We start from the raw sequence: 14709 nt of genomic DNA, 5'->3' as shown, positions 1-14709 counted from the left end.
AAGTATCAATATAAAACAACCAAAGAACACGTAGGTGTACTCACCGCAAAGCAGGGACTGTCAGGTCTAGAAGTCCGGTGACGGGATGCCAGGTCACGGCATAGGCGCTGGTGAAGTGTGGCGCTCGGAGCCTCCGAGCACCACACTTCACCAACGAATATGCCATGACCCGGCATCCTGTCACCGGACTTCTAGACCCGACAGTCTCTGCTTTGCGGTGATTGCACCTACGTGTTCTTTGGTTGTTTTAATTTACAAATCTGTTTAACTTTCTGGCACCAAGTTGATTTGAAAACAATAGTTTTCCACTGGAGTACCCCTTTTAATCATGAATCAATGAAGAGTTCTGCAACTTTCTAATAAAAATGATTTTTCCACTTCCTTAACATTTTCAAGATCTCTGCTTGCTGTGAGTGAACTGGAATACATTAGGGGACTGTAAAGCTATAATGATCTAGTACGTCTCACAGCTAAGGGTTAACAATTATACAATTCTATGCAGTGCAAACTATCCTCTATTCAGGAATGACCAATGTCATGTCCGAATTTTTGGCTACTATGTATCAGTAAAGTATAGCTATAATAAACCAGCCTTTCTGTTTACACATGCATTAAAGCATCTGTTTATAACTGAATCCATTATGCTGGATATGGCATAACAGGAATACAAACAGTAACCAATAGACTCTACTGCTGTGGTCTTAAACTGTGGCCCTCCAGATGTTGCAAAACTTCAACTCCCAGCATGCCCGGACAGCCGTTGGCTGTCCGGGCATGCTGGGAGTTGAAGTTTTGCAACATCTGGAGGGCCACAGTTTTAAGACCACTGCTTTAGTGGCTTATAATGGGGTCTGTCAGGGTTAGAGCTAAAAGAAAAATGTGAGGAATTAAAACACAAAAATCTATTTAAAAGTTGCAAAAAATGTTTTAAACAATAATTAAAGGGGTTTCCTGGGTTAAATGTATTAATAGCCTATCTTCAAGATAGGTCACCAATACCAGAGTTGAAGCTTTGTAACATCTGGAGGGCCACAGTTTTAAGACCACTGCTTTAGTGGCTTATAATGGGGTCTGTCAGGGTTAGAGCTAAAAGAAAAATGTGAGGAATTAAAACCCAAAATCTATTTAAAAGTTGCAAAAAATTTTTAAACAATAATTAAAGGGGTTTCCTTGGTTAAATGTATTAATAGCCTATCTTCAAGATAGGTCACCAATACCAGATCTGTGTGATGCTCTGCATATAAGGGGCAATAAGCTCTGTGCCTGCATATAAGGGGCCAGAAGATGACAGCACCATCAATTTTATATACTTTGAGTTACTGCAGCTCAGCTCCTATTGGAGTGCATAGGAGCAGTGTATGGAGCTGGCTAGTTCTGGCTTGGTTAAAGGGGTACTCCACTGGAAAACATTTTTTTGAAATCAACTGGTGCCAGAAAGTTAAACAGATTTGAAAATTACTTCCATTTCAAAATCTTAATCCTTCCAGTACTTATCAGCTGCTGTATCTTCCAGAGGAAGTTCTTTTCTTTTTCTATTTCCATTCTGTCTGACCACAGCTCTCTGCTGACACCTCTGTCCATTTTAGGAACTGTCCAGAGTAGGAGCAAAATCTCATAGCAAACCTATCCTGCTCCGGACAGTCCCTGACGTGGACAAAGGTGACAGCAGAGAGCACTGTGGTCAGACGGAATGGAAACTCAAGAAGAAAAGAACTTCCTGTGGAACATATAGCAGCTGAAAAGTACTGGAAGGATTCATATTTTTAAATAGAATTAATTTGCAAATCTGTTTAACTTTCTGGCACTAGTTAAAATGTTAAAATGTTTTACAGGGGAGTACCCCTTTAACTCTATATGCAGGTGCCACACCTTTGGCAAACAGCTGAATGGCAGGATGCCAGGCTGCATCACCACACAAAGCTAATATTGATGACTTATCCTGAGGATGGGCCATTAATAAAAAAAAAAGTTCTGGATAGCCCCTTTCTTATTTAAGTGGATATATAATATAATGTGGTGTTATAAACACAATGGCAATAGCATGTGCTGACCCAACAGTGTAAGGGCATGCTGGGAGTTGAAGTGTTGCAACATCTGGAGGGCCACAGTTTAAGACAACTGCTTTAGTGGATTATAATGGGGTCTGTCAGGATTAGAGCTAAAAAAAAATGTGAGGAATTAAAGCAAAATATATTTAAAAGTTGCTAAACTTAATTTTTAAACAATAATTAAAGGGGTTTGACGCACTGATGTTAGTAAATGAGAAAAGAAAATTGTATAAGTCAGTGTGTTATTTCCTTGAACAGTATTAAAAAAGCAGCATAAGGAGTTATTGCATGACCCAATGCTAAGATGAGTTGTATTATTATTATTTTTTATTCCATGTAAATATATATTTTGGGCCTCATGTAACAAGAATGTCTAAAAGAAATAGTGGCTATCAATCCTGGCCAATGCCGGACTAGCTGACAAGATAATCATACCAGTGATTGCTAAACCGGGTAATTGTAGTAGTCACCATATGATGCCTCCAGCATGTGTGTGTATATATATATATATATATATATATATATATATATATATATACACACACACATATATATATATATATATATATACACACACATATATATATATATATATATATATATACACACACACACACACACACACACACACATATATATATATATTATTGGTATTTTATGGAGATATATATATATATCCATAAAATACCATTAATACTGTGATTTGGTCCTTATAATAGTTATATTGGACCTTATATTGGTCCTTACATAGTTAACACATAGCCTCCCCAGAATAGAACACTAATAGTACACTAGAAGCTTGTATATCCTTAAAATGTAGCTCTATCCCAGTGCTGGGGCAGCAGGACTTAAATAAAAAGAAGAGGTTAACTGGGAAAGCTAAGTATTTCAATTCCTTTGAATGAGGGGAAGGAGGGCAATACATGCATGATGCAGTACTTTTCAGGTCACACTATTTATCATTTCATGCTTGGCCAGCCATGCACATAATATAGGCGGGTGCCCAATGCAAATGGTCACAACCTCATATCTGTCCTCTGTGAGTTTCTTTATATCAATACAAAACCTCAGCTAATCTGTCATTATTAAGGGACGCCCATTTTCAGTCTGCAGCAGGTACACCCTGCTTTGGTTTAGTGATTTATTGGGTGTCCATTTCAAGTGTATACACGCCATCAACAATTATGCACACATACAATACAAAGTCTAGGGCTACAACAAGATTAGAATTGTCTAGGCAGGGAACAGGTGGAAAAAACACGAGTTCACACATGTATAGTCAAATTTATCGAGTTAAACCAGCTAATACGGTAACATAAAACTGCCTACACTGTAATTTTGGGAAAAGTAACAGACAATTCAAGTTAAAATTAAACATTTGGCTTTTACTATGGATTCATTTTTACATTATGGTTTCTATGTTGTAGCAGTTTGTGGTTGACATATTTTTTTTTTAGATCACTAAATATATGTTTATTGTCTTTGCATTCAAAGTTGAAAGAACACAGATGCCAGGACTAGTGTTTTTACCCGCAGAGGCTAGGTTCACATTTGTCTGGTGATGCATAGCCATCCCAAAATGGAAATACTGGATGCAACAAGTGGGATCTGTTGCAACTGACATTTCATCCCGGGCCCCATAGGTTTAAATGGGGTACAGTGCGGGGGCACTGGATTGAAAAAACATTGCATGCAATGTTTTTTATCCGATACAGCCATTCTGGATGGGAGCTATGTCTGAATGGCTAACTTGGCTTGACAGAAAAACATTGATCACAGTACCTTAGGTGACAGATGCTATTTATTTTTATTTTTTTTAATAACATTTAAAGCAAAACTGATTCCAATTGAGAACAACAGAATCCAACCAAACATCTACTTTCTTCAATTCCTTTAAATTAAAAGGCAGTGGAATCTAGAGAACACATCAGACAATGTGAACTGAGCCGGTGAGATCAGCACACTCATCCACTTTTTTGGGAAATTGGGTGATGTTCTGGTAAAAAGGGCAATACATAGGGTGCAACATTTTTTACAACAGCGGGAAACTAGTTACAAAACTAGTAGAATATATTACTGGCTGAAAGGCCCTGTTATTGCTCGAGTGATCAGCCAATGAACCTCCAATCTGCTATCTTATATTATTTTAACACCAATGGGCTCACAAAATGATTCATGTCTGAATACACTTGTTCAAACCCTGATCTTCTTGTAGTTTCCACAAATCTTATTGCACAAATCTCCAAGAACAGCTATTTTAACTATACTTTCAAGACTTTCACTTCCCTTTACTTTAAATGTCTCAACTGCACACCCCATATTAGAATGAAGACGTTAACCAGGGACTCAACAGAAAACAAGAACAAATAGATTTGGGATAAAACATAAGCCATCTATATCCATAACATATAAATAGTAGTAACAATAAAAACAACAACAAGCATCTGATTTACTAATGAAAAACAAAACCAATCACACCAACCAAATTATTGTAAAACCATCATTAAACAGTTATATTTTCAGCAGCAATACATGACTACATAACATGCAGTGCTGGTTTTTATACATCTTGGTGTCTCACTATAAAAATATGAATTAATATGTCGATCATGTTGATCATGTTGAGGACTTTCCTCAATAATGCTGATAATCTGCTTTGCCATTTTCTTGCTGTTAGTACAGGTTCAGTCCAGCTTTGAGCTGAATGGAGTCATGTCTCATTATAAAGTTGTTATACATTGCATTCAAAAAGTTTTTAGACCTTTTAAAGGACATCTGTAGTGCAATATAACTTAAGTTATAAAAGTTATACAGTACAGACAAAAAAAAGTTTGGACACACCTTCTAAGAGTTTTCTTTATTTTCATGACTTTGAAAATTGTAGATTCACACTGAAGGCATCAAAACTATGAATTAACACATGTGGAATTATGGACATAACAAAAAAAGTGTGAAACAACTGAAAATATGTCATATTCTAGATGGAAAGTGTCCCCAAGTGCAGTCACAAAAACCATCAAGAGCTACAAAGAAACTGGTTCACATGCGGACCGCCCCAGGAAAGGAAGACCAAGAGTCACCTCTGCTGCGGAGGATAAGTTCATCGGAGTCACCAGCCTCAGAAATCGCAGGTTAACAGCAGCTCAGATTAGAGACTAGGTCAATGCCACACAGAGTTCTAGCAGCAGACACATCTCTAGAACGGTTAAGAGGAGACTGTGTGAATCAGGCCTTCAGGGTAGAATATCTACTAGGAAACCACTGCTAAGGACAGGCAACAAGCAGAAGAGACTTGTTTGGGCTAAAGAACACAAGGAATGAACATTAGACCAGTGGAAATCTGTGCTTTGGTCCGATGAGTCCAAATTTGAGATCTTTGGTTCCAACCATCGTGTCTTTGTGCGACGCAGAAAAGATGAACGGATGGACTCTACATGCCTGGTTCCCACCGTGAAGCATGGAGGAGGAGGTGTGATGGTGTGGGGGTGCTTTGCTGGTGACACTGTAGGGGATTTATTCAAAATTGAAGGCATACTGAACCAGCATGGCTACCACAGCATCTTGCAGCGGCATGCTATTCCATCTGGTTTGCGTTTAGTTGGACCTTCATTTATTTTTAAACAGGACAATGACCCCAAACACACCTCCAGGCTGTGTAAGGGCTATTTGACCAAGAAGGAGAGTGATGGGGTGCTGCGCCAGATGACCTGGCCTCCACAGTCACCAGACCTGAACCCAATGAAGGCAAAAGTGCCAACAAGTGCTAAGCATCTCTGGGAACTCCTTCAAGACTGTTGGAAGACCATTTCAGGTGACTACCTCTTGAAGCTCATCAAGAGAATGTCAAGAGTGTGGAAAGCAGTAATCAAAGCAAAAGGTGGCTACTTTGAAGAACCTAGAATATAACATATTTTCAGTTGTTTCACACTTTGTTATGTCTATAATTCCACATGTGTAAAGAAAACTCTTTGAATGAGAAGGTGTGTCCAAACTTTTGGTCTGTACTGTAGATCGCGGGGGATCTGAGCACTGGGGCCCCCCGTGATCTCCTGGACGGGGCCGTGGCAGTATGCTGGATAGGGGATAAGTTATGTTGCGCTGTAGAACTCCTTTAACTTTTATGCGGCCTTCTACTAAATTAAAATAAAGTCGAGTGCATGGTCATAATTATTAAAATTTAGTTGATTGGACATGATTTGGAAATACATAGTCCTGTCTATATAAGATGTAAAACCTGACAATGTATATCAGAGCAAAAAACCAAGTCATGAGGAGGTAAGAATTGCATGTAGAGCTCAGAGGCAGAATTGTGTGGAGGCACAGATCTGGAAAAGAGTACAAAAAACTCTACCGCACTGAGAAACCCCAAGAGCACAGTGGCCCCAATAATTCTTGAAGTGAAAGAAGTTTGGCACAACCAGGACTCTTCCTAGAGCTTGTCACTCCAACATTTTAAATAATCAGGGCAGAAGGGTCTTGCCAAGGGGGGGGGGGGGTGCAAATAAGAAAAACCTGAAGAAGGTCAGCCATCACTGCAGCAATACACCAATCTGGCCTTTATGGCAGAGTGTCTGGAAAGAATCCTCTTCTCAGTAAAAGACACATGAAAGCCCCTGGAGTGTGCAAAAAGGACCAGAAGGACTTTTTGACTGTGAAAAACAATATAACTTTGTGGACTCAATTTTAAGCATCATATCTGGAGGAAACCAGGTACTGCTCATCTCCTGTCCAATACCATCCTTACAGTAAAGCATAGTGATGGCAGTATCATGCTGTGTAGGTGTATTTTTCAGCAGCTGGGGCAAGGAGACTGGTCAGGGTTGAGGTAAAGCTGAATGGAGCAAAGTACAGACATATTCTTAAGGAAAACCTCATCCAGAGTTCATTAGACCTCAGACTGGGCCAAAATATTGCTTTTCAACACAATGAAAGTAAGCACATGGCCAGGACAACAAAGAAGTGGTTTAGGGACAACTCTGTGAATGTCCTTGAGTGGCCCAGACAGAGCCCTGACTTGAAACCAACCGAACATCTCTGGAGAGACCTGAAAATGGCTTCTACCGATAGTCCCCATCCAACCCACCAGAGCTAGAGAGTATCTGAAGAGAAGAATGGCAGAAAATCTCCATATGCAGGTGCGCAAACCTTGTGACATTATACCCAAGAAGACTGGAGGCTGTTATCGCTACCAAAGGAGCTTCAACTAAAACTTTTAATTTTAGCAAAAGGACGCAACAAAACAAAATATGAACAAAGTGAAAGAGTCTAAAAACTTTCTGTATGCATTTAATATACACTTCCTTATAGCCACAGTCAAGCAGTATGCTACTAATAACTAATCTCAGATTTATTAGATTGAATTATTAGAAGATTTATTTTTTTATTTAGGCTAGGTTTCAACACAGGTTTCTTTTCTGGCGTTTTTTTTGTGTGCGAGTATGTGTGCGAGTATGTGTGCGAGTATACTGTGCATGTGATGTGTGGGACTATACTGCGCATGCGTGTGGCAACTTGCACATTGCAGCGTGTTTGCTCGTAGCGACGGATTGCTGGTACTAGCAGGCCCAGCTTGAGGCACAATGTAGTGTCCATCGTCGGCAGATCCACAACGTAAAATATGCTGCGGATCTGTCCGTGTAAACGTACCCTTAACGAGATTGTTAAACCTGGACAATTTACTTTGAATGAACCACCCTTGCAATAATTGATAGTATGAAGCTAGAAACACCCACTTTCCTCTATAGCATCTGTACAGTATTATACTATGACCATTTAAATGAATATAAGACATAGAATTAAATAAATACATAAATAAATACATTTATGTTCTTGTTATTACTCATTTCAGAGGATTAACCACCTTTCTCAAATAAAACAGGACATAAAGAGCATAAAATAGAGCTAGCTAGCACAAACCAAGCATATAAAAACTCAGTTTAAATAGAATACAAAAGGGGTCCAAAGCACATGATAGGAATAGGAGAGTACAACATAAGTCAAGGGAGGAAATATGATTGTATGACAACATAGAGCGGATATACCGCAAGTCATATGACAACACATGATTGGATAATAAAATAGAAGAAGAGGATATGAGACCACATATCACTGGATGACAGAATACAAGCCCACAAGTCATGTGACAACACAGTATATCAACAACACATGCCCAACCAAGAGCAAGAATCTGACTAAAGCAAAATATCTTGCTTCAAAGAATTTAGGGAGCAAGATATATATATATATATATATATATATATATATATATATATATATATATCGCAACATTGTTATAGTTTTTACAAATTATCTGCATTTCCAGTATGCCTATGCAATGTTTTTTCCACACTGTTAATGTTTAAGCATGTTTTCGCTGTGTAACCACTATGGATCTACAGTATATTGCTTTAAATCCATAACTAGTATTATATCTGGCCTGCCGTATGATCTTTTCCCTTCGAATATTATTCTTCATTATTTTCCATTTTTCTCCCTGTGCTGCCAGTTCACTCTGATCAGCCTATTATATCTGCTACATATGTTTATACTTATTTATAATTATGATATAAATAATTAAATAATTAATGTTTCACAGTTGTCCTTTTTGTTACAAGTTATTTTTAGTATAGTTATTACATTTTTAGTATATTATGTTGTCACATGACATTCTGTACTCCCCTGTTGGATTTTGTCATCCAGTGAACTGTTGTCACGAGACTGGTGTTCTAGTCTCCCCTTCCTACCATGTCCTATGGATCCTTTTTGCTTAGTATTTAAATTGGCTATGTTGTTTTATATGCTAGTTACCGTAGTTCCATTTTAAGACTTTTATGTCCTGTTTTATCTGAGCACGGAGGTTCATCCTCTGAAAAGCGTAATAATAACACAAATTTCATTATATCTTATTTTTTTTGCGTAATGAAAATAAAACATTTATATTTTCTACAATACTGGATGCGCAGGTTGTAGATTGTTTTAATTTCTACCCTTGCTCACGAAAGAGGTTCCCAAGAGGGGAGCAATAGGTATTTAATCCATGCAGATTATATAATCTGCGGTAGCTACTTCGGCACTTGCGGTACCAATTTCTCGCCATCATGCGTTTCGTGAGGCTTAAGCCTCACGAAGCGCATGATGGCACAAAGTAGCTACCACTATCCTTAACCATATCTTCTCTCCTTCCCCTGGACTTTCAACTGTCGAAGCCGCATGATGTTCTAATCACAATAAAGCATTGAAGATTTTATCCCTCCTACCGTGTGAGTGCCGCTTTCTAATACCTGCTTCCTCTTACAGTATTATTGCTAAAAGTGGACCCGGTTGTACATTCTATTTACTATTAAGCAGAGCACCTCCATCTAGTTTCCCACCGCCTGCTGGATTACATGTGAACAGAACACTTTACTCCTACAGGTGAAACTCAAAAAATTTGAATATCATGCAAAAGTTCATTGTATTTCATGAATGCAACTTAAAAGGAAAGGAAGTGCTCCAAAATCTCCTGGTAGACGGATGCGTTGACCCTGATCTTAAAAAAGCACAGTGGACCAACACCAGCAGATGACATGGCGCCTCAAATAAAAGTAATTGGGGGGGGGGGGGGGGGCTTTGGGGTTTTCACAAGCTGTAAGCCATGATCATCACAATTATGACAAATCACGGCTAGAACGATCTTGCTTTGCATGTAATGAGTCTCTCTCATATTAGTTTCACCTTTTAAGTTGCATTACTGAAATAAATTTTCTTTGCACAATATTCTAATTTTTCGAGTTTCACCTGTATACCGACAGGTAGTAGCCGGCTTGTGCCCTCTCCCAATTAAAGGAACTCTAAGCTATGTTCACACATAGCAATTCCACAATTCCATTCAGCAAGCTTTGCTGAACGGAATTTGTGTGGAACTACAGAAATTCTGCCGTGTGAACATAGCCTTAGCAGCAAACACAGCTGACAGATTCCCTTTAAAGGAAAATGGTCACCAGTTCACCCGCACTATAACCCGTTACACTGGGTTATAGTGTGGGCAAACAGGAGACCGATGCGGGGTCTCGGACTGCTATACATACCTGCAGTCCGGCGCCCTGGTCCCCCAAAGGTCCCTCTCTTCCAGCACTGTCTTGCGCTTTGAGGTGGGCCCGCTGGCTGGATTTAAATATTCATAAGTGCCGGTCACGTGACCACTCGTGTCTACTGAGTGCTCATGTGACTGGCGCTTCTGAATATTTAAATCTGGCTGGCAGGCCCACACAAAGCGCAAGACAGCGCTGGAAGAGGGGGACCTTCTGGGGACCGGGGCACCAGACTGCAGGTATGTATAGCAGTCAGAGACCCCGCATTGGTCTCCTGTTCACCCGCACTATAACTCGGTGTATCGGGTTATAGTGCAGGTGAACTGGTGACCGTTTTCCTCTAAAGATAGGTGGGACTGGTGACTGGTGTAATTCATTGCTGCATTAGTTCTGTATGAGAAAGAACCTAAGTGAATTTACCTTCTTGCGCATTCTTGATGTCAGCGTTCCCAGGTCATTTGCATGATTTTCAGATGGATCTGCCTCAGACTGTGAACTCTGCATAACAGCATCCATATTGGTTTTAGTCTTCAAAGCTTTTCGACGAGGCTCAAAAGGTTTTAAAAATTCAATGTAGGATACCCTGAGGATGAAAAAAAAATGTATAAGCAGATGAAAAACAAATTTAATTAAAATATTAAATTTATTCAGTAATGTTTCTTCATTGGATTGTGGCTACGAAATGGGTCTACATGAATGTATGGTCTGAGGTTAAAGTGGTACTTCAAAATAAAAAATAATGTTTTCAAATCATCTGGTGCCAGGAATTTAAACAGATTTATAGATTCCTTCTTTTTTAAACTCTTAATCCTTCTAGTATTTATTAGCTTCTGTATACCTCAGAGAAAGTTGTGTAGTTCTTTCCATTCTGACCACAGTGCTCTCTGCTGACACCTCTGTCCATGTCAGGAATTGTCCAGAGCATGCACAAATTCCCATAGCAAACCTCTCCTGCTCTGCACAGTTTCTGACACGGACAGAGGTATCAGGCTAAGCAGAGAACACTGTGGTCAGACTGGAAAGAACTACACAACTTCCTCTGGAGCATACAGCAGATGTGGAGTTCTATTTGGCACATACTGGGAGCTTTCCCTTTGAATATGCAAAATGTAGTGGTTGAGTTTTCAAACATAATGTAAACACAGTCTAATCTTGTGCTGCACATCACTTTTGGACTTCTAGATATTGTCCTTCATAACTCAACATTGTAAATTCACAATATGTCATATAGTGACATCTTATTTTAATAATGTTTGGGATGGTATACTTTTTAAATAGGACTTTACCAATATTGGCTTATATTGGCATTTTTCAGAAAGAAGGAATGTATAAGAAGCAGAAGATTACAAAATAATGGTTAAAGTGATTATTAAAAACAATGTTTTTGATTTTACAGTAGGTAAATGTAAGGAAGCTCACCGGCCATCACCATTAGATTCAAACTTCTTTGATAACATTTCTCGCTCATAGTCATTCAGATGTATGCAAAGTTCGGATAACAGATCTTTAAATTCCTCTTTGCTCACAAAGCCTGTGTGATAAGGATCAAGGTCTCCAAATTCTCTGTGGAGGTCATCCCACAAATATTCCACCTATAAAAAAAAAAAATAATAATAATATATATATATATATATATATATATATATATATATATATATGTAGAAATTAAACATATACCTTATAAAAAAAAACATGTATGATTACATTGACAGATACAACATTTCATTTTAAAAATAATTTAGAGCAGTAATAAGCAGTAATAAATTTATTGATCACTACATTACCAGAAGTTTTGACTAACACATGGGAACCTATATATTTAAAGGGGTATTCCAGGATTTTTTTTTTTTTGACTAAGCTACAGGGGCTGTAAAGTTAGTGTAGTTCATAATATAGTGTCTGTACCTGTGTGTGACGGTTTTCTCACAATTCTTATGCGATTTTCACCCCACTATTTATTTTTAACAGCATACAAAATGACTGTTGTCTTGGATTTTTCCCAGCTTGCAATGCGGTCGAGACCTGACTCACTAGTCAGCTGATGACAGGGAGCCTGTCTGCTTCAATGAGTGGAGTGATCGCTTGGTGGGAGAGAGATCAATCTGCAACTAATGCAACAGCTGTAGGCACCCTGATTGAAAACCACAGGTCTTTTGAATGGATGCAGCTCATTTATGTTTCAATGGCTGGGGTGGCTGATGTGTGGGAGGGAGGAAAATGGAATTGTGGGATTTGTAGTCAAAAAAAGAAAAGTCAAAAAGGAAATACAAGTTCACAAAAAGCTAGCCACAGTGTTATGGTAATTTCATGACACAGCCATTTAGCCCCAAGACATGTCCATTAGTGTCTGCCAGGTATGTATTAAAATCACCTTATGGTGGATAACCCCTTTAATACATTACTGATTTCTAACCTGTGGTTTCCAGCTGTTGCAAAACATTAACTCCCACTGTACCCTGACAGCGAACAGCTTGTGAGCCATATATAGGTTGGGAAACACTGTGATACATGTTACTCGGTAAGGTAATGGAAATAATTGGGGAATGTGAATGGGCCTTTACTGGAGGTCTTACTAAGGCTTAATGACTAGGGTAGGTGATATAAATAATGATAAAATACCTATTCTACACAGAAGTAAAACTAATTGGGGTAGGGTCCATTGCTATACTTAAAATGGAGGCCAGAACATCTATAACCAACATCACAATATGATTTAAAAATGGGTTTATTATAGCCTTCAGTATGTGTGTTACTTCTCCAATCCATGGGCTCTTAGTGTTCTACATTCCATTATCCATTGTTTCTCTCTTCTACAAACCCAGGTTAGCTCTACAACTCTCATTCGTCCATAGAGATCAAAATTGTACATTACATCTGATTGTGGATTCCCTAAGATACTGTCCCATAGTTCATGGTTTTCCACATGCTCTATTCTAACTTTTGACTTGTTCTTAACTAATATTGATGTGTTAGGAACTGCTCTTTTACCTTTGCACGGACATTATCGATCAGTATGTCAGAGTCACAGTTCAGCTTTTTAGACCGGATCTTAAAATCTCCATCTCCTCTCTTTGGGGGACTGATCTTTGCATTTGGATAGCATGCTGATTTAGGGGAGTATCCAAAATGCCTCACAAACTCCAGGTAGTCAAGAGTTTTGTTCTGGTTAGTGATAAATGTGCTCCAAAGTCTGCGGATTTCTCCTCGAGTGACTCCAGGCTGGATATCAAACCTTAGAAAGAAATAATACAAAAATAAATGTATGAAATAGTCACGTGAAGCAGAAAGGGTATAACATTTAAAAGTAAGAGTATTGTCGTTTTACTTTAAGTAAAAACATGTCCATACTTAATAAAAATGTGTAGGTCAAACAGAAGTATAATGCTAATATAGTCCATGAACTGTACTCTATCTGATCTAAGGCTATGTTTCTCCTTCTTATTATATATTGACTTTGTATTGTCCTGTTTTGTTCTCTCCCTAGAATGATTAACATCTGCTTTGTTAAATTGCACTGTTTCAAAAACAATAAAAATATATTTTAAAACAAATACATGTATTGTATTGTACATTCAATACACTGCACAACTGCTACTAAGTATAAAAAGATGTGCAGACCCTTATAACCAAAGTAGACTGCTGCACTTACCAGAACATGTGCAGCCTAAGGATAGGCCATCAATATTCTTATAAAAAAACAGTAAAAAACTTACTTTAGTGTCATATCCATGGAATTAATGACATTCTTTAAAGGTTTAAAAAATGTCACGCAACATGACAAAAGTTTTTTTCGGTTGGGGTCTCAGCACTCTGATCTCTAGATATAAATAGTAGAAGCACAAGGCTTTAGTCCCCGAAACAGCGCTCAGTCTGTCTGATGGACTGGACTGGCTCCATTATAAGTGTACAGAGCCTGACTCCTGCAATCACGAACCGCAAGCTTCTCCTAACTGTAGTGATAGGTGGGGGTCTCAGTACTAAGCCTGAGGACAATTTGATTATGGTGATTATTACCTGTGTATGAATCAGATGGTGCTTAATGAAGTCCTAAAACAGTCCAGTCATTAATAAAGTACAACAACTATGTCTCCTGTGAAGAACACTGAGTATAGCAAACTATATAACTGAATTCCACATACCGTTTTAAAAGGAAGTACATAGTCTCTTGAGTTAGACGTCTTGAATTTATTTCATCCAGATCTTCAAATTCCTTCTCCATTGCGCGATAGTTGTTATGGATGAGGCTTTTGATGATCTTAAACAGCTATAAAAAAAAACAACAGGCACCATTAAAAGGTATCATCTTCATTATTCATCTTAAAGGAGTACTCTGGTGCAGAGTATTCCTGCTCCGGGCTGCAAAAAAAATGAAAATGAACCATCTCTTACCTTCCTGGGTTCCCGCGGAGTGCCACTACAGCTGATCGGTCCTCCGGTCCATCTTCTTCATACTTCCGGGTGTAACGAAGCGTCACATGGCGCTCAGCCTATCACCGGCTGAGGCAGAACATCGCGGCTCCCGGCCATAGGCTGAGCACCATGTGACGCTACGTTACACCCGGAAGTATGAAGAGGATGGACCGGAGGACCGA

At 38.7% G+C, this 14709-nt stretch overlaps 1 protein-coding gene across 2 annotated transcripts in view; it reads right to left on the bottom strand.

Moving 5' to 3' along the window:
• LOC130357354 (EF-hand calcium-binding domain-containing protein 6-like) overlaps positions 1-14709 on the bottom strand; it is a 251524-nt gene that overhangs the window by 118343 nt on the left and 118472 nt on the right. For both annotated transcript variants that reach the window (XM_056560048.1, XM_056560044.1), the window contains exons 15-18: positions 14257-14381; positions 13106-13349; positions 11537-11709; positions 10538-10700 (exon numbers count right to left, since the gene is read on the bottom strand). In XM_056560048.1, the coding sequence (XP_056416023.1) occupies positions 10538-10700; positions 11537-11709; positions 13106-13349; positions 14257-14381 (705 nt within the window). The remainder of the gene's footprint in view (positions 1-10537; positions 10701-11536; positions 11710-13105; positions 13350-14256; positions 14382-14709) is intronic.

Source organism: Hyla sarda, chromosome 1 (genome assembly GCF_029499605.1).
Source record: "Hyla sarda isolate aHylSar1 chromosome 1, aHylSar1.hap1, whole genome shotgun sequence".
Lineage (NCBI taxonomy): Eukaryota > Metazoa > Chordata > Amphibia > Anura > Hylidae > Hyla > Hyla sarda.
This window is presented reverse-complemented; position numbering and strand designations above follow the sequence as displayed.